Source organism: Tursiops truncatus, chromosome 3, assembly GCF_011762595.2.
Source record: "Tursiops truncatus isolate mTurTru1 chromosome 3, mTurTru1.mat.Y, whole genome shotgun sequence".
NCBI lineage: Eukaryota > Metazoa > Chordata > Mammalia > Artiodactyla > Delphinidae > Tursiops > Tursiops truncatus.
The window spans coordinates 26,097,997-26,120,465 of NC_047036.1; the positions used below are offsets into that span (position 1 = coordinate 26,097,997).

General features: G+C 45.6%; 1 protein-coding gene across 9 annotated transcripts in view; it reads left to right on the forward strand.

Annotated features, from left to right (window-relative positions):
* Positions 1-22,469, forward strand: part of PDZD2 (PDZ domain containing 2) — a 372,865-nt gene that overhangs the window by 129,316 nt on the left and 221,080 nt on the right. For all 9 annotated transcript variants that reach the window (XM_019930197.3, XM_073802038.1, XM_019930193.3 and 6 more), the window contains one exon: positions 10,035-10,875. In XM_019930197.3, coding sequence (XP_019785756.2) covers positions 10,400-10,875 — 476 coding nt within the window. In that variant the 5' untranslated portion in view covers positions 10,035-10,399. The remainder of the gene's footprint in view (positions 1-10,034; positions 10,876-22,469) is intronic.

Here is a 22,469-nt window from a genome sequence, read left to right on the forward strand (position 1 = left end):
CCAAGATGACACACAAGTAGCCTTGGGGACCATTGAGAACACGCGGACTCATGTATCACACGCCTTCACAATCTTTCCCTAATTTTTTTTTTATTATTATTTTTTAAAATTTATTTTTGTCTGCGTTGGGTCTTTGTTGCTGCACACGGGCTTTCTCCAGTTGCGGCGAGCGGGGGCTACTCTTCGTTGCGGTGTGTGGGCTTCTCATTGCGGTGGCTTCTCTTGTTGTGCAGCACAGGCTCTAGGCGCGTGGTCTTCAGTAGTTGTGGCTCGTGGGCTGTAGAGTGCAGGCTCAGTAGTTGTGGTACGTGGACGCAGTAGTTGTGGCTCGCGGGCTGCAGAGCGCAGGCTCAGTAGTTGTGGCGCACGGGCTTGGTTGCTCCGCGGCATGTGGGATCTTCCCGGACCAGGGCTCGAACCCGTGTCCCCTGCATTGGCAGGCAGATTCTTAACCACTGCGCCACCAGGGAAGTCTCTCTTACCCTAATTCTGATGTCCCGCCTGGAAGAGGTCAAATGAGGATTCCTTTCCTGTCACTCCATGGATGTTGACTTGCTTCTCATGACCATTGTCTGAGCCTTTCCCACAGCGAGGCCTGGGAAAAGGGGCCGCTTCTCAGAGAGGCACAGGGGATGAACCTTTGTGCTCCATGATCTTTTGGTTTCCTTTGAGGATACTCTCCCCGCACCAGGCGCTGCAGCCCTGACGGCTGCAAGCAGTCTGGGAGGGGAGGGAGTGGAGGCCGGTCTCTGCACAACTTAGGCCTTTGCCAAATTGGAAAGTCTGCAGGTCCTCAATGGAAACACCGGATTTCCTCTCATTCCCACACCCCCCTCAGGCAAGTTCCTTCCCCCTTCCTGAAACCTTGGTTCTTTCTGCCACTCCACAGAGTTTTTATTCAGTAGGATATATTTCGTCTTGTCTTCTGGAAAGGCTGAACTGTAGTTATAAGCACATGAACGTAAACCACCCAGGGCCCCCCTGCCCCTTTGTCTTGGCAAATACTCAAAATCTGATGAAGCAATTTGGCCCATCTTTTCTGCAGTTTAAAACTTCCATGTGTGGTGTACATGCTTCTTAATGAGGCTAGTGACTCCATCCCTGACTTGCTAACTCAGCTCCAACGTCCAGCAAACTGCTCAAACTGAAAGGAAACTTAGTAGAACTGGCCGAAAAGGAAACTGAGCCTCAAAGATGCTAAATGACTTGCCTGGGGACCTACAGCTAGCTAATGGCAGAGTGTATCATTGGCTGTTAGAAATACTTGAGTCATTGTTAATTAACGATGAGGTCAGATCCTATGCAGTTGGATGCTAAGAATTTAAATATAGTGAGAAGATTATTTACCCAAAAGTCTAAACACCAGAAGCATCTAAACAGTGCAATTGTTCTGAAAGAAACAATTGTAAAATAACTACCCATTAAAAAAGAATAACTCCAGTGTAGTTGAAGAACTTATATGCATGCTGTGTGTTGATGGCATGATCTACAGGCCTGCAGATGACAGGTGGTGGCATCATGGCTGCCCAGTTCATACAAAGTGGGCAGGATGGTCACGTTAAAATGAGCAACCACAGTGACCTCAGGAAAGTCTTACTGCCCACATAGAAGTCTCAGTCAGTTACCCATTTGGTAGATAGCAACTGTTTCAAAGTGTTGAATTGGCATTTCACAAGTATGTACATTGCCTCATAAATGCCCTCTTTCCCCAATCATCGTACTCTTTCAGAATCTAGACGCCTAGATTCCAGATATATAATTAATCCAGAACTGCCCAATGCCTGACATTCTGAGTAAACAATCTTAAACTGCAGACGTACAAACTTGTTTCAGTATTTGAAGCCACAGCAGATATATTTTAGAAGCACATAGGAAGCGGAAATAATTTATAATATTCATTTTGGTTTTCTGGTCCCCAACTGTTTTCTTGCACTCATCTTGAGAGAAAAGATTCATGATGTTTCATGAATTTCTGAACTTTCTGCTCATTCCCATTTTTAAAAAATTTGAACAAATAGTCCATGTATTAGGACACAGAATATCTTCAAGCAGTAGATTCTCAAACTAGCTGCCAGGTCATTCTTTTTCATTTCATTCATCTTTTTTTTTCGTTTTTCCTACTCTTCAAGGGTCATCAGACCCAGAAACTAAAGGATCTGGGTCCTGTCTTGATCTGCATTTCTCTCATTTGTCTAATTGAAGGCTGGACGTAGTAATCCCGGAGAGCCCCTCTAGGTCCTCACCTTCTTTAATTCTATGAGAACAACTCTCCCATCCCCTAAAACCCCAGCACAGACCTTGGAAAGCCTCACGTTCCAGAATCCATTATGTGCCCGCAAAATGTGCCGCTTCATGGCCCTTCGCACACTGCGTTCAGTGATCTCTTTCCCCAGCAGACCACGGCCTCCACAGGGCTGGTCATCATTTCTTCCCTGGCCTAGCACCATGCCTGGCACAGCTGATCCTTGCTGCATGAAACAAAGGCCGATCAAATTCTTCTTCTGTCTCATACACAGCCATTCCGCTCGTCTAGAGCCAGTCACGTAGACAGTTAAACATTAGCCAACATCTTGCTCTTCCAAAACATAAGCTGACCTAAAGGAGTCACAATCATTTGATTTATCATGTTTCTCAATCAGTTGTAGGTTTGTCTGTTAACACCTGGGACTGCAGGTGGTGGACGGATTCATGCGGGCTTTTGCTCTTTAAGGGATAGAAACGTGCCCTGTTTGTTGTTGTTGTTGTTTTCGGTGGTAGTGGTGATGCCCCCATGTCAAGGTAGGAACTCAGTGATAGCTGCTAATTGACAAAATAGAAGGGCTGATGTTAAAACACTCAGGATTATATTCTGGACCTTGAACTTGAGGGTTAAGAGTGAGTTAAAGCAATGCCTTCATTAGGGATTTTGTTCACCTGTAACAGAATGACTAATTAACAGGACTGAAGGTGGGGGGGCTGTTTTTCTCTCATGTAATAAGTCTGGAGGTAGAACACCTAGGGTTGGCACAGCGGCTCAAGGAAGTCAGGCCGCTGTCTTATGGTTGGTCACAAGATGGCTACTACAGCTCCAGCCATCACATGGGCATTTTAAGCATGAAAAAGGAAGAAAAAGAACTCTCATAAAAAATGAATCTCTCTGATAGACCCACCCAACAACTTCACGGGCCAAGACTATATGTTATGGCTACCCCTCTCTGAAGGAACACTAACAAACATAGTGTTTTGGCTGGGTACTTGTTCTTCAAACACAGATGGATTTCTGTTAGGGAAGAATAGAAGTTTCTCTTCTATTCTAGTAGTCAGCTAGCCACAGTTCCCTCCTGTGGTTCCTCAGACATACCCTTCTTTCCGTATGTGGGATAGACTCTCTGTTTTCAAGAGAGAAGGCTGTCAAGCCTCATAGAGTTAGCCTATCAAGATTGGAGCCCTGTATCTCTGGGTGATGTGTGGTCCTCTCCGTCAGTTCTGGATATAACTCCTTGCAATTCAGCCCCGACACATCTAACCTGCAGTACTGGGAAAGGTGTACTATAGCTACAATAAAAACTTTCCTTTATAAAAGGAGGGATGGAAAACAAAGCAGTCACTGTCGTTAGCAATGACCAAATTCTCCTGGAATAGCAAGAGTCCAACCCCTCATTCTTGTGGCAAGAACTCCTGTTCCTTGCCCTCCAGGGCCCTTGCCTCTGTCTGGGGGCTATTCCTCATTCATTGTTCCCCATGACCACTTCTGTGGTGGGCATGGGGAGGATACCTTCTCTGGGGCTATACACATCACCAAGCCTACTGCTCATTGATGTGAATTGCTGCAGATCAGGTTGGGGTCTTTTGGCAATAGAGTTCCCTCACAAACTTAGTAGCCTTCTGGGCAATTCCTGATGACTTGTTTCTTTTCCTTTCCAGCTCAGGAGTTGTGCCCACGTCCCCAAATTTTAACTTAATGTATGCTACTGAACGTATGCTGCTGGCCATAGCCGAAACAGTGGCCTCCGGTGCGTGACCACATCTTTGGCAGCAGGCTTACAACCTCTGTCTGATAGGGCACCACTCGCCCCCTTCTAACCAATCAGCCTGTCTCAGCCCTGCCAGGGTCCGAATGCAGGCCTGTCAGGAGACAGATTGTAGGCTGAATGTCAAGCGTGCCTTCCTTAGTAGAGTGGTATTTCTTCCCCTCTCACTTGCCAGCTGAGGAGCTCAGGACTTTGCTGGGAGTGATAAAGCACCACCAATATTCTGCATTTTTCCTACCATTCTCTAACACCGCGGTCTCAGTCAACACGTCTGTGACTTTCCACTGCACAGCAGCTACCAGGTGAACCAAATATTTCATAGTACAGTGACTGTCACCTTCCAGCCTACAGTATCTAAGTCCTCGGCATCTCCCTCCCTCCCCCCCCACTCCTTGCTCATCTAGTTCCACATTTTAGGTTCTGTTACTTTTATTTTATTTGCTTATTTATTTTTTCGCCGCGCTGTGCAGCATGCGGGACCTTAGTTCCCTGACCAGGGATCGAACCTGCTCCCCCTGCAGTGGAAGCTCAGAGTCTTAACCACTGGACTGCTAAGGAAGTCCCAGGTTCTGTTACTTTTAGTTTCCCCACTTCTAAGTACCACATGGTGCATTTGTTTGGAGTTTAATTCAGCTAATCGGTTGGATTTTGAAAAATCCAAATAACGGTCATTAAGCGACGTGGGGGGTTATTTTTTCTTCCATGTCTGCTCTTAAGGAATGCTGGCATGAACCCCACCCAGAATATCCACTTTCATCTCATTGGCCAGAACTCTGTTGTAGGGCTATCCATACCTCCTCCAAGAGAGGCTGGGTTTTAGATGAATACATCACCACGTCCAAGAAAATAAAGGAAGAAAGGGGGAATGGCTATCACATAGACAGTCACAAGCTTCTGGCTCAAGCTACCTGCTTATTTGTCATAGGAGGTCCATCGATGGTGGAACAGAGATCACCAGGCAGGGTGCCCGTCCGGGGCAGTCGGGTGCAGGTGCAGAAAGGCAAGGTTGTCAGAAGCAGGCAGGCAGCGTGCTGATGTAGAAGGGCAAGGCCCCGCCCCGTGGGTCTGGGTGCTAGTCCTGGCTCTGTTACTTACTGTGAGACCTCAGGCCAATTATTTAGCCTCTCTCTTTCTGTTAGTTTTTCTGAGCCTTTAAAAAGTGCATACTAACAGTATATCTCCCTGCAGTATTGTTGTGACAATTAAATGGTGGTTATGGGGATCGGAGGGAGAATGAATGAGACAGTGAGGAAGCAGCCAGCACAGGGGGAGGTTTCCCCTCACTCCCTCCTTGTAGCCATGCTCTCCTTGATCTCTCTTACCTCTGCAGGCAGCTGAGCAGGCTCTGACCTCAGGGTCTTTGCACTTGCTGTCCCCTTGGCTGAGAACAGCCTTCCCAAAGATATTCTCTCACATCGTCTCTCACTTTATTCAGGTCTCTTCCCAGAGGGGCCTTTCCTAATCCCCTCCTACGCCCATCCCTCTTTGTCTTCTGATGCTACCCTAATTCTCTTCACAGTGCTAATCACCATCTGATGTTACCGTATTTTGTTTACTAATGCACCCTCATTAGATCACAGGCTTCACGAGGCTCTGTAGGAACATGTCTGTTTTGTTCAGGGCCCAGCCCGTGATGGGCACTCAGTGAACATCTGTGGAATAAATCAGTAGTAAATATTTAATCGACATTGGTTTCCTCTTAAAATGTGAGCATTTTCTAAAAGTCAAGAGAGGAGTCCTATCCAGGAGGAAGGAAGATTAGACGGAGGTTGAGGAATTTGAACTTAGCAGAGGTTCGAATAGGAGAACATTTAGAATCCAGGACAGTTGGAAGCGGGAGTTAGTACAATAAGACAGTCCAGTGTAACTGGATTTTGAGGCAAGATCTGGATAAGCCAGAAGACCTTTTCACACCTCCTGCCGGGTTCAGGATTTAGCCTTGGATTTCAGGTGACTCTGAGTCTGTGACTTTGAGCAGATGATTGGTTTCACTTAGTTCACTGTTTCTCTCCTTTTTTTTTTTTTTTCCCATTATTGTCCCCCTCCTCTTACCCCAGAGGAAATTTTAATTTAATTTAAATTCTAACACAAGAAATTAAATACTAAGCAATAAGTGTTTGTCAGGTGGGATTGAGCTTTGCAGGGGAGGTGGGGCATTAACCATTATAATATCTAAGTTTTGTGGGTAATGTCCCCCTGCTGAAAAAACATGGCTTAGCTAAAAGGGGATCCAAGAACTTTGGTCGCTTCTAACACCACATTAGCAAATTACCTCGGGGTCAGAAGCATTTATTTTTAATGTTAAGGCTGTCAGCTTCAAGCTACTCAAAATTAATTTAAATTATCATGGTTGTTTGCTTGAGATAGGAAGCTAATTGGAGAATTATGGATGGTAGACAAAAGTGATCCGTACCATTGCAGCAGACCGCCATGTCCACAAATTCTACTCCCTGTTGAAATGGATTGATCTTCAGGATGAGAAATTTTTAGACCTTTACACACATCAGCCATGGAGGGATGTTGTTATTTGTAACCATTTTCAGACTTCTGTGTCTTCTCTGGGTCAACATTCTGTTCACTGGAATAGTTGGTATTGGAATGTTTCATGGGATATTGTGGAAGAACCACACTTTTCACAGTAGTATTGTAAGATTGTGTGTCTTTGCATATGCCTTGAGTCATCTCAAAATGTTGCAGTGTATGGGAATGCTTCTACTTCCTTGATTTATAGAAAATCGCAGAAAAGGAGTTGATCAAATAGGGGGCTGGAAAGATTACTGGAAAATTCCTAATTATAGGTATGGAATTGACAGGTTATGTAGCCCATGAACACCTTAATAAGACTAAATCTCTTTGAGGGTGTCTGTACACTTGAAATAATTTTTGCTTTTCTGAAAACTCCTTCTCTGCCCTCACCACGTTCAGGGCCAGAGGGTGGGCTACCAGCAGCCATATTGATACCTCATGACCCTGCCCCCTTGGCAATAACCAGTTAGACCACTGATAGACAAATGATCCAGTCTGAGCCAATCGGCTTTGCTCACCTCCAATGTATTCATTAAAAACTTTTGAGCTGCAAAGAGCAGAAAACAACTCAAGGTAAAGTTTAAAGGGTTTTTTTGTTTGTTTTTAGTTTTGTTTTGCTTTACCTTTTCTCTTTCTCTTTTTCTAAAATTTAAGTAGTTAAAATTTTCAAATGTAATGTATTGTAAGAATTGATAGGGTCTTTCAGATTGAGGTGGGAGGGCAGTACAGCCCCATCTAGGATGGGTGAAACCCCGGATGCTGTGGGGAAGCTAGAGCATTCTCTCTCCCCAGTCTTGCTCCTCTGCCTTCTACCAATCATCTTTATTTTATTTCTTGGCAGGATGACTTCCTTTGCTCTTCAGTTCACAGAGCAGGTAGAATATTGCCATCCAGGGGTCCTATTTCAAAAGTTATAGTTCCTGCCACACCCTGGAGACTAAATCCCTTCTCTCAAGGTCTCTCCATTCTCAGAGAAGAAGTCTGTTCCAGATTGCATGAGATGCTCAGCCTGGGACCCATCAACAGGGGCTGGGGACTTATATTATGTGAACGTGGCTGCCAGGAACGTGCCTTCATTAATTCTGTTAAGAGGGTGGTCATAGACTTGTTACCCACTAATTTCCGTTTATTTATGCATCTCGCACTAAACTATGAATGCCTTCAAGACAAGGAATTTGCCTTTTTGATAGTATATTTTCAGTGCCAAGTTCAAGGTCTGGTTCTTAATAGATGTTCAATAATACTTAATGCTTAATGCTTCAATAATGCTTAAATACAAGTTGACATTGGGGAAAAAATTCTCTACTACTCTTAAGTTTGGTTCTCTTCAATCAGACTTATTTAATGAATACCTTACCCGAGATGTTTACTCTGTTTTCATATGTATGGAATCACCTGAACTGTGACTAACACCTTGAATCACCATCAAAATTTTAATTTGAAACCATCTTTAAAAAATTGTTTTAGGGACTTCCCTGGCAGTCCAGTGGTTAAGACTCTGCGCTTGCACTGCAGGGGGCATGGGTTCTATCCCCCTGGTCTGGGAACTAAGATCCCGCATGCTGCAAAGCATGGCCAAGAAAAAAAAAGTGTTTAAAATTATTGAGTCTACAAGGTGACAGACACTGTGCTGAGGTAGGGAACGTATTGATGAACCAGACATTGCCCCTATATTTGAGAACCTCTCTGTGGAGTATGAGAGAACTTAGAGTTCATTTAGCTTAACTTTCTCATTTTACAGATGAGGAAACAGAGACTCAATAAGAGTTGTGAGGCCTGATGGAAAACGTTTTGATTTATTCATAAGATTTTAATACGTCTGTGTGGAGTTACTTGTCAGTGAAAGGTGTTATGTATTTTGGCCAAAGGAGACATTCAGTTTTTGTCCATGTGTGGATTACCTTTTCTTTGATCTTGCCTTTCTTTTTAATAGGCACATGACTATGTAGATGATATTTGCTCAGCTTTTGGTTTATTTGGGACCAGTTAATAGCTGGCACTCAAGTTCTTTGGAAACTCACAAGTTAACTCTATTGGAAATTTCTTTACAGTGGCTTCTGACACCTCTCCCATTTATTATTATTCCTTGTTAAGTCACTTCCTGAGAAGGCTCGAGAATGTTTTCCATCTTTGATGGTACAGTTTATATTGACTTTCTCTGGGTGAAAGTGAAGTTCTGAGAAGAGACTGAAAGGAGTCATTTTTCTGTGTTTACAGGGGATGGAGGTGAAAATCTCTTTGGTGGAGAAGGAGAATTGGCCACGGAATTCAATTAACCTATCGCCGAGGGGGGATGGATTGTGTGCCGGGCGCTGTGCATATTCAGTGGGAGGGGATCATTGCCGCCCCCGCTGGGGAGCCACACCTACTGCAGACGTGTGCAGCCTGGAGGGGGTGCATGGCTGTGTGAGCAGTGTGTCCAGGGCAAGCCAAGGAGCGGCCAGGGCTGCTCCCCCAGAAGCTTGGAGAAACATCTCTCTGCAGGAGATGGCTTTTGGGTTGGCCTAAGTGTAGGCTGGTTTCAACAGTTTACCAAAGAAAAAGAAGGGAGGCGACTAAAGCTATAGGCTGTAAAGGGACATGATACCCTCTGAGTCTACATGATAAAGCCAGGACCCTCGAATAACTTAGGACTGGCGGTGGTCTAGGGGAGAGCCTGCATCTCTCTGCAGTGTTGAGCGGCTCTTCTCCTCTTGGTAGCACTGTTAGAGCAGAGTTCTGGAATGGAGAGACCTCCTGTGCATACACTTGGGCTGATCAAGGCAAATGGACATAGACTTGAACTTCCCAGGAATGTGAGTTCTTAAATATGTCCAGAACCCCTCTACAATCTTCCAGGGAGTCTTGTCACACAGAGCCTCCTGGGTGGATGTGAGTTGATGGGGGTTGTCCTGGCAAAAGCCGTCTCATTTCCCTGCTGATCAGGGAAACTTCCTGGGGAAGGTCAGCATTCCGGAGGTTTCTTGTCTGAGGGAAGGGTGTGTGTGCGTGCGTGTGTATCTGTGCATTTGTGTGTACAGGTGTATTTTTGTGTGTATCTGTGTGTCTATATGTGCATCTGTTTATCTGTGTATAACTGTGTGTGTGCATCTGTGTATGAGTGTGTGTGTGTACATGTGTGTGTGCACAGGGCAGAGGGAACAAAGCCGTGGAATGGGGAGGGGCATTAGGTTCCTGACTCAAAAAACAAACACAGGGCTTCCCTGGTGGCGCAGTGGTTGAGAGTCTGCCTGCCGATGCAGGGGACGTGTGTTCGTGCCCCGGTCCGGGAAGATCCCACATGCCGCGGAGTGGCTGAGCCCGTGAGCCATGGCCACTGAGCCTGCGCGTCCGGAGGCTGTGCTCTGCAACGGGAGAGGCCACAACAGTGAGAGGCCCGCGTACCACAAAAAAAAAATTAAAAAGCAAACACAGTCCTTCTGTAATACTCTCTTGCCATGCATGCTGTGTCAGAAGGCTCACTGTTGTGACCGGAATTTTTTGTTTTTCCTCTTCCAGGTGTGAACGAGTCCAGGGGAGGTAGCCCTGTCGCTGCTGGTGGAACACCTCATTTCCAGGTCCTTTGCACGGGCCCCACTGTGAAATGAACCAAGCGCGGACCGGTCAGACACTTCCTTCCTTCCCTCATTGACACTCTGGGCCCAGTGATTGTTCCACTGTTGTTTTAATTGTGTCCCATCCTCCTCTTGCCAAAGCAAACAGCCAGAACTAGATTAGGTCTTCCTTAGGCTTGTCTGCCAGCCTGAACATGAACACAGGCAAAGCTGAGGACAGCCCGCGTTCCCGTGGGACGAGGGGCCCCACAGGGCCCAGCCCCCAGGAGTAGGTTCTCTCATGATGTTGGCGTCTGGGAGTCGCCAACCATGCCCATCACCCAGGACAATGCTGGGCTGCACCTGCCCCTCCTCTACCAGTGGCTGCAGAACAGCCTGCGGGAGGGCGGGGCCGGGCCGGAGCAGCGCCTCTGCCAGGCGGCCATCCGGAAGCTGCAGGAGTACATCCAGCTGAATTTTGCTGTGGACGAGAGTGCGGTCCCACCTGACCACAGCCCCACGGGGATGGAGATCTGTACTGTGTACCTCGCCAAGGAGCTGGGGGACGCAGAGACTGTGGGCCTTAGTTTTGGGAACATCCCTGTTTTCGGGGACTATGGAGAAAAGCGCAGAGGGGGCAAGAAGAGGAAAACCCACCAGGGCCCCGTGCTGGATGTGGGCTGCATCTGGGTGACAGAGCTGAGGAAGAACAGCCCGGCAGGGAAGAGTGGGAAAGTCCGACTGCGGGATGAGATCCTCTCCCTGAATGGGCAGCTGATGGTCGGAGTCGATGTCACTGGGGCCAGGTGAGTGGGGAGTGCCGGCTGGCGTGGGGGCAGGATGCGGAGCTCTTGTGGTTCACTTACGCCTGATGCTGGGATCGGCAGCTGCTGAGGGTTGTGAGTCCTACTGTGGTGATTAGCCAGTGGCAGTTGTCTTACAGAGGGAAAATACACACTCAAGTTGAAGTTTTTTGGTATTTATATGTTTCTCTTTTTGCTTCCTTATCTCTTAGAAGACTCAGGCTCAAAGTTTCTCCTTTTTCCTTGAAACTTGGGTTAGAAAGAAGAGAAACAGTACATTATAAGAGTATGAGAAATGTCACATTGAGTTAGACCCTCTTTTCCATTCAACCTAGCATCTCACCTCTAATCGGAGCAACAGAGATTAGGTCCTGGTTATGTTTCCATCTGCCTGTCCCATATCACCTTTGTCACAGATTCACAGTCCAGAAGACCCTTGAGATGCTTAGAAATGTCTTTAGACCATCCCCCACCCCGCCAGTTTCCCCATCCTGGAAGATCCATTTGGATCTTACCTGAATGAACATATTTCTGTTTTCTACCCATGTGACAACCTACCATGGCAGTAAGTTACGATTGGACTGTTCTGTTGTTTTCTGGGTGAGTTAGGGTCTCTAAGACCACTCTCAGCTTCAGTGATTTACTCGGGGAACTCACAGAGCTCAGAAAAGCTATTATACTCACGGTTACAGTTTATCACAATGAAAGGAATCAGATTAAAATCAGCAAAGGTAAAGGGTGCATAGAGTCGAGTCCAGGAGAGACCAGGAACAAGCTTCCAGTTGTCCTCTCCTAGCAGAGCTGTACAGAAGCACTCAATTCTCTCAGCAATGATGTGTGACAACACTTAACGGAGTATTGTTAACCAGGCGAGTTTGCCCAAGCCTTGGTGTCCAGATTTTTTATTGGGGGTCAGTCACACAAGCACTCCATGCCTGTGTAGCTAAGTATCCAGTCCTTTCAGAGACCAAACTAGTAACACATGGCCCAAAGCCGCCATCATAGATCACATTATTAGCATAAACTATCTGGTGTGGCCCAAGGCCCCAGGTACACAAAGACACTTATCAGGCAGGATATTTCAAGAGCTTAGACGTTACCTCTCAGGAGCTGGTCAAGGGACATTCCTTTCTTTGGAATGCACAGGTATTGAATACCCCAAACCTGCCAAGTTAATCCATTACTGCACACCAGGGTTTTAACGATGGGTGTATATGAAAGAGACAGGAAAAGAGAAGTTTGAAGATATTCTGAGATGCGTAAGTTTTGTCAAGCCTTCAGGGGCTCCTGTGAGGATGTCTCCTATATCCCAGAAGGAGAGGATCATAGAGAGAAGGGCACCTTGGAAATCATGGTGACCTTTTGATGGGGGACACATCTAACCCGAGAAGACCTTGAAGAGAGAAAAACAGTGCAAAAATACCTTGACTTCAGTCTTTTCCTTCCCTTCCGTCTCCTACCAGAGCTTCCCATCAATGGGAATCAGCCAGGGGCAAGGGATCCCACTGGTGGTGTTCATCTGTGTGAGCCTCCTGGGACAAAGGCAGGGTAGAAAAGGGTGGAGAGTGGATATGGGGCGGGGGGGTCAAACAAGAAGTCATTAGGCACATGCAACGTGGTCTGAGTTTAAATGAGCCAGTTCATGGAAAGGACATAGCACAGGGCTGGCTGGTTGATGTGAATATTTACTCAGTAGACACTTTCACTAGTATTTCCTTTGGGTTGCCTCTTGGACTGATGGGATGCTCTTGGCTAATGGCTGAGTGCCTAACTGGCAGTTCCTGGGAGATAACTGCTCATTTTCAAGGAGTGATGTTGCAGATAAATGTTTTGATTTGGGATTAGAGATTGCTCTTAGCAAAGAAGCAGTGCTGACCACCGTAGCACTCAAGATGCTGCAAGGACTTGGTGAGGTGACTCTACTCCCTGGTGGTGGGTTCCTTACGGTTAGAAGTGGGGATCACTAGGAGGCAGCCCTTTCAAAGCTATTCTTGAATGTCCTCATCATTTGCAGCCATCTGATCTGAAGGGAGTGGGTTTGGATGGAGAGGTAGCAGGAGGAGCATGGAGGGCACATCCAGCAGGAGAGTGCTGTGGTCAGGAGCTGCAGCTCTGAAGCCAGACAACCGGGGCTGCCTCCCCAGGTTTCCCCACTTACCAGCTGGTCGACCTTGGGAAAATCATCCCTCTCAGACTCTGATTTCCCATCTGTGAAATAAGAACAAATATCTATTGATAACAATGATTAAATGGTGAAATAATGCACATGTGGGGCTTAGTACTATGTCTAGTACAATAAATCGTGCTCAATAAAAGCATCAGGATGACTATTGTACATGGAGAGGGTTTTGGAAGACTGGGATTTTCTTATCCAGGAGATCGGTGGAGTCTTTAGGACGTTGGAGAAAGTCTTCCCATACTTGGGAAATGTTCCTTATCTGTTTAGGAAGCTCTTCTCTTGTACTACTTAAGGCTGTGGAGTCTTTAAGAGGCAAAGTTTTCTGTCCCACGCTCTGAAAGTACATCTGGCCCTGGAGTAAGATGGTTTGACAGCTACAGGGGAAGATACCTTGGTGATTTTAATTTACTCGTTGGAGCAAGTGATAGGATGATGCCCATTTTGCAAAGAAAGAAGATACAGAAGAATAGAAAGGTGATGGGCTCAGGGTCATGAGAAGATGGAACACAGCACTAGACTCTTTCATGGAAGCTCTGAGGAAGGAGCAAGTATGATGTGATGGAAGAAGCAGTAGGACTGAGCCTGGGATTCTGGGTTCTCTCCACAGGTCTTTTGGAAACTAGCTTTGAGACCCTGGGTAAGTGTGTCAGGATAGCAGAGTGGGGATGGGAAGGAACTTTGCCGCCTTTGCTAACATATTAGGAGAGATCTATGAAACATTTCACTTGGGCCACCTGAGCTGGTGTTTTGGTTCCAGAAGCCCGCAGAGGTGAAATGGTGTTCCCGTGATGCCTGGCCAGTGATAACTGGCAGAGCCGACTCCCATTCTCCCTCTGCTGACTCCCAGCTGGATACCCGATCCAGTGCACCACTCCACCTAGGGTGGTCAGAAAGAAACATTCAGGCAGGTGTGGCCAGTTGGCATCTGGGCTAAAATAGCTGAAGAGGAGGAGCTTGGGGAATGGAAATAGGAAAAAGGTCAAGGAACAGGCCTGTGGGTGTTCTAAAATGTGCTTGGGATTTGTTTGAATCAAGTATGGTAAGACCTGCAGACAGGGAAACGACTGTCATGAAGGAAGAAGTTTACGCTCACAGATCCCTAGAAACGGGGGCACAGCACACTTTGCAGGGCCACAGGGGGAAACACCAGCGCTGGTCAGGAGGCAGAGCGGGGAGAGGGGAAGGCATGGCCCAAAGCCTTTATTGGGGGTTTCAAGGGATGGATTGGGCGAGGCATGGTAGGTACACTGAGTAATCCTAGGATAGGATAGTTTGAGTAATTTTGGCAGGCTCTGAGCTATAGGGGTGGTCTCTAGTTGTCCAGTACCTGACCCCAGGTGATTTAGACAGGGACGTATGGGCTTGATGTGTAAGAGTTTGATAAAGAAGACAGCTGGGGTGTGGACTCTGGGCTAGTTGGTTAGTATAGCAAAGGCACATTCCCAGGGGAATTGTTTGCTATATCTAGGAATTAGCTGGCCCCAGGGTGGTTGCGGGGAGGGCACGGGGGAGGCAGTCTCTCCAGGATCAAAGCCCCAAACGCCAGAGCATCGAGAATACAGAAACTAAGGAAACAGTTACTGTACTGGGCTTCCAGGAATTTTCCATGGCTAAGGAAGTAAATCCTCCAAACATAACTTTCCTACTAGTGCAAAAGTCCATGACTAGTGAATAGTCATGGTTCTGAACTTCCCTTCTCTGATGGGGCTATTGTGTGTGTGCTGGATGGTGAAGGGCCAGGTAAAGGGAAGGTCTACCCAGAACCCCTCAGATGTAGGGGTAGGAGAAGGAGAAGGCCAAGACCCTCTGCTTGGTCTTCAAGACAGTATGAAAGTGAATCAAGTAACGAGGCAAGGGCTCCTGGAGTCCTGACTTCCCAATACCCATAACAACCAGCACGTTCACAAGACAGCAGAGAAAGAGACAAGGTCGATTTTTCAAGATTCACTCCTTAGTTCTCTGGCATAATTATAAGAAATGCTGTTTATTGAGCAGTTGCTACCATAGGGACACTCTGCCACCCACTGTGATTTAATACATACCACACCTTTATAAAGGACAGCTTTAGATGAGAACCTTGACCACAGACAGGCCATGTAACTTGTCCAAGGTCACCTAAGAAAGCGAGAACCAGATGTGAACTTGGGTCTAGCTGCCACCACATTCTGTGTTCCTAACTTCTGTGCTGTACTACCTCAAATCTGCACCAGAGTTATACTTTGGTCCTGTCACCTTTACTTGTAAGCAACAGATTTCAGGTGTCAGTACACTAACTTCCCTCCCCCCCCCCCCACCCCACCGACACAATAAGTCATCCACAATATCACTTGGAATTATAATAGGGGGTGCTCTTTTGAGCAATCCATTCTGTTCCTTCTCTCGGGTTTGATTTAGAATTCAAAACTCCCTTAGATGATGTTATGGAGTGAATCATAGGTCCCACCCCCCAAATTCACACGTTGAACTCCTAACCCCCCAGAACCTCAGAACGTGGCCTTATTTGGAAATAGGGTCATTGCGGATGTCATTAGTTAAGATGAGGTCGTATGGGAGTAAGGTGGGCCCCGATCTAATAGGACTAGTGTCCTTATAAAAAGGGCAGATCTGGGGATAGACATGCACACAGGGAGAATGCCACATGAAGGTTGGCACCATGCTGCCTCAAGCCAGGGAATTACGAGAAGCTAAGAGAGGAACCTGGAACAGGTATTTCTCCAGTACTCAGAGGGAGCATAGCTCTGCCAACACCTTGATCTTGGACTTTTAGCATCCAGAACTATACGGCACATTTCTGTCGCTTAGGCCACTTGGTTTGTGGTACTTTATTTTGACAGCTCTAGCAAACTAGTGTACATGATATTTTGACCCTGTCACCTATGGCCAGTGAGTTATTCAGGCAATTTCCTCCCTGACAAGGTCACTCTGGAAACTTTAGAGCACTGTGGATGTTTTCAGAAAAGAACACTCTAAAGATCGCATGTGTGCTGAGCATGGGAGAAGCAGGTGCCAAGTGTAGAAGATGAGGTCATGGTTGGCTTATTTTAAAAATTCGTTTAGGGTCAATTTGGAAAGTTCATCCCTGGGGGAAGAGCAGACAATTCACAGCCATGGGTTTGACACCCTTCTGCACCCCAGAACCGGTTCCAAAGCTTAACCTGTGACTGTCCCAAAATTGCAGATTCCTTTCTGCTTTTTCCCTGACTGACAATCACGAGGTCAGCAGTTTGCTTCCAGCATCCCCAAGTAGTGCTGGGAACCCCTCATTCTTTTGAGCAGTAACAGCATCATCGCAGAGTGAACTTCTAGGAAACTTTCTGAGACGGCGAGGGATACCAGTAACGTTTGATGTCACATGCCCCATCTGTCAGGCGTAGCTGGTAACACATGGAGGAAAGTTTTTGTCTGCGACTATCATACCTACTCTGGGGAAGATGAGATTTTCTGGAATGTTCTGTATATGTCTTTTTGGCGACCGGAGAACTGGGAAGGTTTTTTAGATTATTTCCTGCAAGGAATACTTTGTAACCCCATTCCCTCCCTCCCTTCCTCCCTCCGCTAGCTTTCTATAAGTAAACCAGATCCGTTCCCTGCGGACAGATTGTTCCAAATTGGTAACAAAATGTGGAATTAATTAAAACACAACCCACACACCAAAATAAAAACAAGTAGCCTTTTCTGAAAAGTAAAAGGGCCCATGTTCCACTTCAAATGTATTTTTCAGGATGTGAACCTCAAGTGGACTATTTTGTACATTAGTACATATGAGCAGGGCACAGAGCAAAGAACAGGGGCCTCGGAGAGGTGGACCTGACTCTCAGCCCCGCTTATTGGCTGTGTGGTAAGGTTACCTCAGCCATGGGAGGTTGATGCTTTCCCCAACAGGGTCATTTAGTGGATGAGATAAGATGATTTATTTAATGTACTGAATAGGCCTCTGGCACATGGTAGATGTTCAATCAAAGGTAGCTTTTAACACCCTTCCTGGTTGGCCTCAGGCGACCTGACCCCAGGGCACAGCATGAACCGAGAAAAACCCTTGAGTTTGAGGGTCAGAGAAGAGCCTAAAACTCTGTCAGTTTGCTCAGCAGGAAAGGGGATAATCTTCAGCCCAGAAACCGGGGTGATATTCAAACACTGAGCGACCTGTGTGGCGTGGGTACCAGCCTGTAGGAAAGGATGCTAGTGCATCCTGGCGCCCCCCCCACAGCCAGACTGCACCTTTGAGTTACTGGGGTGTGAGATATATATGTGGTCCCAGGAGAGGGGCCAGGGTGCTCGGCTGGCAGGAGGACCTGGGGAGCTCAGGGCGATTGGCCAGCTGGTACAGGGGCGTTACTACTGGGCGAACTAGCTGAATGTCAGCCCTGGCCAGAGGTAACCTTCAGCACAGCACTAACTGCGTGTAAAATTAAATTTAGAGTTGTTACAAGCTCAGACACCGGTTACCCATGGCAACACTGAGTTCCCTCTAGGTTATAGCAGATTTTAAACAGAGTGTCAGGAGGCTGCTAGAAGGTGTTACTTGGAGAAATGACTGCAGGTAGTGATGTAGGAGATTGCAGGAAGGAAGAATTGCCAATTATAGCTTTATAATATAGTCTCTGGGGACATTACGCACGAGGGTCCTGCTTACCTGAATACTGTGCCCAGAGGCACCAGTGCTCTATTCAGGACTGTATATATAGTAAGAGGTAGTCATCATGATGACCTAGAACATTCAGGAAAGGTTAAATTATATTCAGTTTTCGATTTAAGAAGCCAGAGAGGCGTGTAATACACTTCAGAAAGATTCCATTACAGAAGGTTAAAAGGAAAACAAATTTCAGCATTTAAAATTCAATTATCTGGAAAAGTCGTCACGTGGAACAGCCCATTCCCCAAGGATGCGGCCTCAATGGAGCATTACAGGACCTTACATTCGTGCCCACTTCATTCTTCTCAGCCGGCTTTCCCCACATGCTACTGCATTTTATGTCTTGTTTTCTGGAAGGCAGCCCAGAGTTCATCCAAGTCCTATTTTATCATCGTACCAAGGAGGAAACTGAGGCTCCAGGAGGTGGTTTCCTGGGGTCAAGAATCTTCTTAAGAGAAGAGCAAGGACCAGAATTCAGGGCCTCTGGCTCAAATTCTAGAACTTTTTCTTCAACACTACAAACAGTAACCAATGAAATTAGAAAAAAAATTTTTTTGCACTTTACTGTTGACTGTAAGAAACAAATAGAAAATCAAGTTTTTCTACATATTTCTACATACATTCTCTAAATGGATGGTAGTTACATCTAGAACCTTCCTTCTCAACAAGAGTTTAACTTGTAGCAGCTTCATAAATGTGTAATTGATGACCCTTGGACTAAACTTTCCCTCAGGTCTTCCGAGCACTTTCTGGGCAAGGCTGTAGACCATCTTCTGCCATCGCCTGCCCTCTTGTGGTTGGAGTCGAGAATGGTGCTGGGCATTTTAGTCAAACTTATTATTCATTCAGCTGTGTGGGTTTCTCAAGTGTGGGGTTAGGATGACGTTTTCAGCCTTCAGAGCTCTCTCTAGAATGGGAACATCTGCGCCATCCCTCAGCAGAAAGGGACTCAGGCATCATCCCTCTCCTCTTTGGTACCTGGTGTCCTTGTGCTGCCCCCAGGAGGTGCCCCATCCCTGTTCCCCCCATGGCATCCCCTCCTAACACTCGCAGCCCCGGTCCCCTACACGTAGGTAAGTAGCTGATCTGATAAGCCCACTCGTGCTTAGCTCTTGGCTACAGATGGTGGGGGGAAGTTGTCCTCCCCCAGCCCAGCTTAAGCCTCCTGGAATCAGAAAGCCTCAGGGAAGGGTGAGTAGTAGGGCAATGTCAAACACTCCGCCAGCCAATGGGGTGGATTTCTTTAGAAACCTAGCATCTTTGGTGAGCCCTCAATTACAGCCTGCAGGCAACTCCAGGGCCACTTACAGAGCAGTTTTTCAAGGTCTGTTTGTTCTTGTGAGGGAAAAGATTACATTAAAGGAGCCACTTTTCATGATTTAAAAGTGGGTGAGGTTGCAGAGCTCCATCCAGAGATGCTCTTTCATTTCATCCCAGTGACCTGCTTCTCCTGGTACCGCCATCAGAGCCACTGCTGGGGGACTGCAGCCATGGGAGATGGAAAACCCAAATCTCCCACTTGAGACACTCGCTTTGAAACTTTTAGCATTATTTTTGAGAATTGTTGTAACTGTAAACCATAAAGAGGAAAAAAGGATTAGATCATCTCAGTGTGATTATAGTCCTACCAGCCCGACTTCATACCCTTCTCTCTCTGGGCACTCCTGGGCCATATTCAAGCATTTTGACTTCTACCTCATTTTTACGTCCAGGTATTAAATAAGTGATAAGCATTTTGATTCTCTCATTTTGAGCACCAGATGCCCTCAAGAGTTTTTCTTTTCCAAAAGGTCATTGTCCAAACTTCAGCACCTGTTTCGATCCTCGTTCCTCTCTAGTCTTATGGAGTGGAGGCAGGTAACCATGTGGCCTGGCTTCGCTGTTCCTAATTAACCTGTTTGCCAAGCACAGAGGTTCTGAGACTTGAACTCCTGTCTTTTGGTGTTGGACTATGGGTTGCTGCCTTCTCCTGGATGGGAATAAAATCTGATATTTTCAGGACCCGTGTGTGTGTGTGTGTGTGTGTGTGTGTGTGTATGTGTGTATCTTCTGTGCAAGTTATAATAAAACATGGGTTTTCAACAGTTACATAGATTTCTTCATGGGCTTCTTTTTTGATATACGATCTTCCTCCAAAGATTTTGAGGGTATGAGTTTAAGTTATATTATTTTAAATAAATGGTCGTGGAGAAGTGGCTTCTAGCGGCATTTTGGATGACTGGGCTTTCCAGTGTTGAAATGGACAGAGCAACCCACAGGTTGAGTATCCGGGTCCTTTGTACCCCTGAGCCACAGAAACCTGGATACAGGGGCGTCAGCGATTCATCCCCATGTTATCTCATTCAGGGTTCTTGCTTCACCAGAGAAAGGGTGATTCTATCATTTACAGTGTCTCTCGGGCTCAAATTTAGCCATTGGGGAGGTGGGGGAGGGAAAGGGAGGACTGAGCTATTTCCAAGGCTGAAGTGCATATTTGTCTTGCCCTTAAGCTGGACTTGAAGGTTAGACCATTTAAATGGAGCTAGGATTTATTAAGAAACTTTTGACCTTTGGGCTCACAGATATATTTTCACAAAGGAGGTCTGAACTGTTATCAGGGGAAGAGGAAGTAGGTGTCCTTCTTAAAAATTCAAGCTCCATTAAATACAGGTCCCTGTCACATTGCATGGCAAGTCTTGAGGGTTTTCCCTGACTCAAGGGTTTTATTTAGTCCAGATGTCCATTCTCATGAGGTTCCTGTCTGACCCAGCAGAATAGGCAGAGAGGACTTAAATGGCAGTCACCAGAAATGCTTCTTGCTTGAGAAAGTTCATCATCCAAGTGGGATGAGAAGAAGATCCATGGGGCGAGGGAAAAAATTATTAACATCTCAAGATATATTTTTATCTTAAAAAAATAAGAAATTGAGCTTGGCTAATATTTTAGATATGGATTGACACTGGCATCCTTATTCAGTGTGTATGTCAGAGGATCCCATGTCCTGTGTGGTATGTGACGTGTCCTGAGGGAAGAAGAAGTGATCCACAAAGGTCCTCTCACCGATTAATTCACTTTTTTTTTTTTTTTTTGCGGTACGCGGGCCTCTCACGGTTGTGGCCTCTCCCATTGCGGAGCACAGGCTCTGGACGCGCAGGCTCAGCAGCCATGGCTCATGGGCCCAGCCACTCCGCGGCATGTGGGATCTTCCCGGATCAGGGCACGAACCCGTGTCCCCTGCATCGGCAGGCAGACTCTCAACCACTGTGCCACCAGGGAAGCCGATTAATTCACTTTTGACTCATTTCAAGGAAATATAGTTTATGTAGGCTCACTCAGTGAAGTAGGCTTATGAATTAATGTATGTATTTTGTAGGATTTAAATTAACTTTACCAAATGAACAGATAAACTAAAATTCTTGAGGGAAAAAAAAGAGGATTAAAAATAATTAATGCAGGTGTAAGCAAACCATAAGAAAATGGCTGGTGGGTTGACCCTTTTTTTACCACTGGTATGTGCTCAACCACATTATAAGGTAAACTGATGACAATCTATTCAGAGTGACAAGAAGTCAGACAAAAAATTAAAATTCAAAGCTATCAAGAGACTATGTGAAATACAAACTTACAGCCTCTATTATTAAAGAAAAACCTCACCGTAAGCATAGACTGTACTTGAGATAATCCCTAATGATGGTAGGAAGTCACGATAATTAACAAGATATTTAAAATCTAAATATCCAGTATGAATACAAATAGTGTTAAATGTTTTAGCAATGTTTAAAATTATGCAATACTAAATCTAGTCCAGAATTTTAGTAAACTGAATATTTTACGAGCCTATTTGGAATTTCTTTTTACTTAATGGCTTAAGACAAAATGTCACATGCCATTAGGAAAACCCTCATTCTCACTGATGTGGTAAAAATAGCTAAAATAATACATAGAAGACAATAGAGCTACAAAATAAAATGCCTGATTTTGTCAGCAAATTCTACTAAAAGGTACACAGAAACATTGCTGAAGTTTTAAAGAAACAGTCTGCCATGTGGCAGTTTGCTGTATGGTTTGAGAAAAGTACGGCCGTTTCTCACATGTTCCAAATAAGGGTATTTGCTTCGTTCTGCTTCACTAGTGCAATAGGACACCTACTTATGCGTGAGTCACTAAAGAAAAGAGGTACCAGAAAGGATATATTTTCAAAAGGCAGTGACTTCGTTAGTTAAAATAATGCTTTATGGGGAAATTATATAAGGTAACAGCTGCTTTGATTAGAATTTTAAGTTCGGGGTAAGGTTATAAAAATAGGTCAGAACATGAAACTGATTCACTGCATTGGTCCTAGGAAAGTTGATACAGCCAAGAAGCTAAAAACAGAAGTGCCCAAAATGCTAAAGAATGTCAGCAGTATGGTTAATTTTGTAAAAATAAGACTTTTCAAATTAGTAGAATTTTTACTCTTCTCTGTAATGAGATGGGGAATGACCATGGAAATGCTTTACGCTGTAGAGGTCTGATGTTTATCTTGAGGCAATGCATTCAGAGTAATCCAACTTAAAGTTGGCTGTGCAGTTTTTTTCTTCTGCAAAAAAGACAGTTGTTTCAAATTTGCCCACTTTATCTATGAACAAGTGGTTCTCAATGACCTGCTTTCTGGAGGCTATTTTTTAAAAAAATTGTATTGGAGTATAGTTGCTTTACAATGTTGTGTTAGTTTCTGCTGTACAGCAATGTGAATCAATTATACATATACATATATCCCCTATTTTTTAGATTTCCTTCCCATGTAGGTCACCACAGAGCATTGAG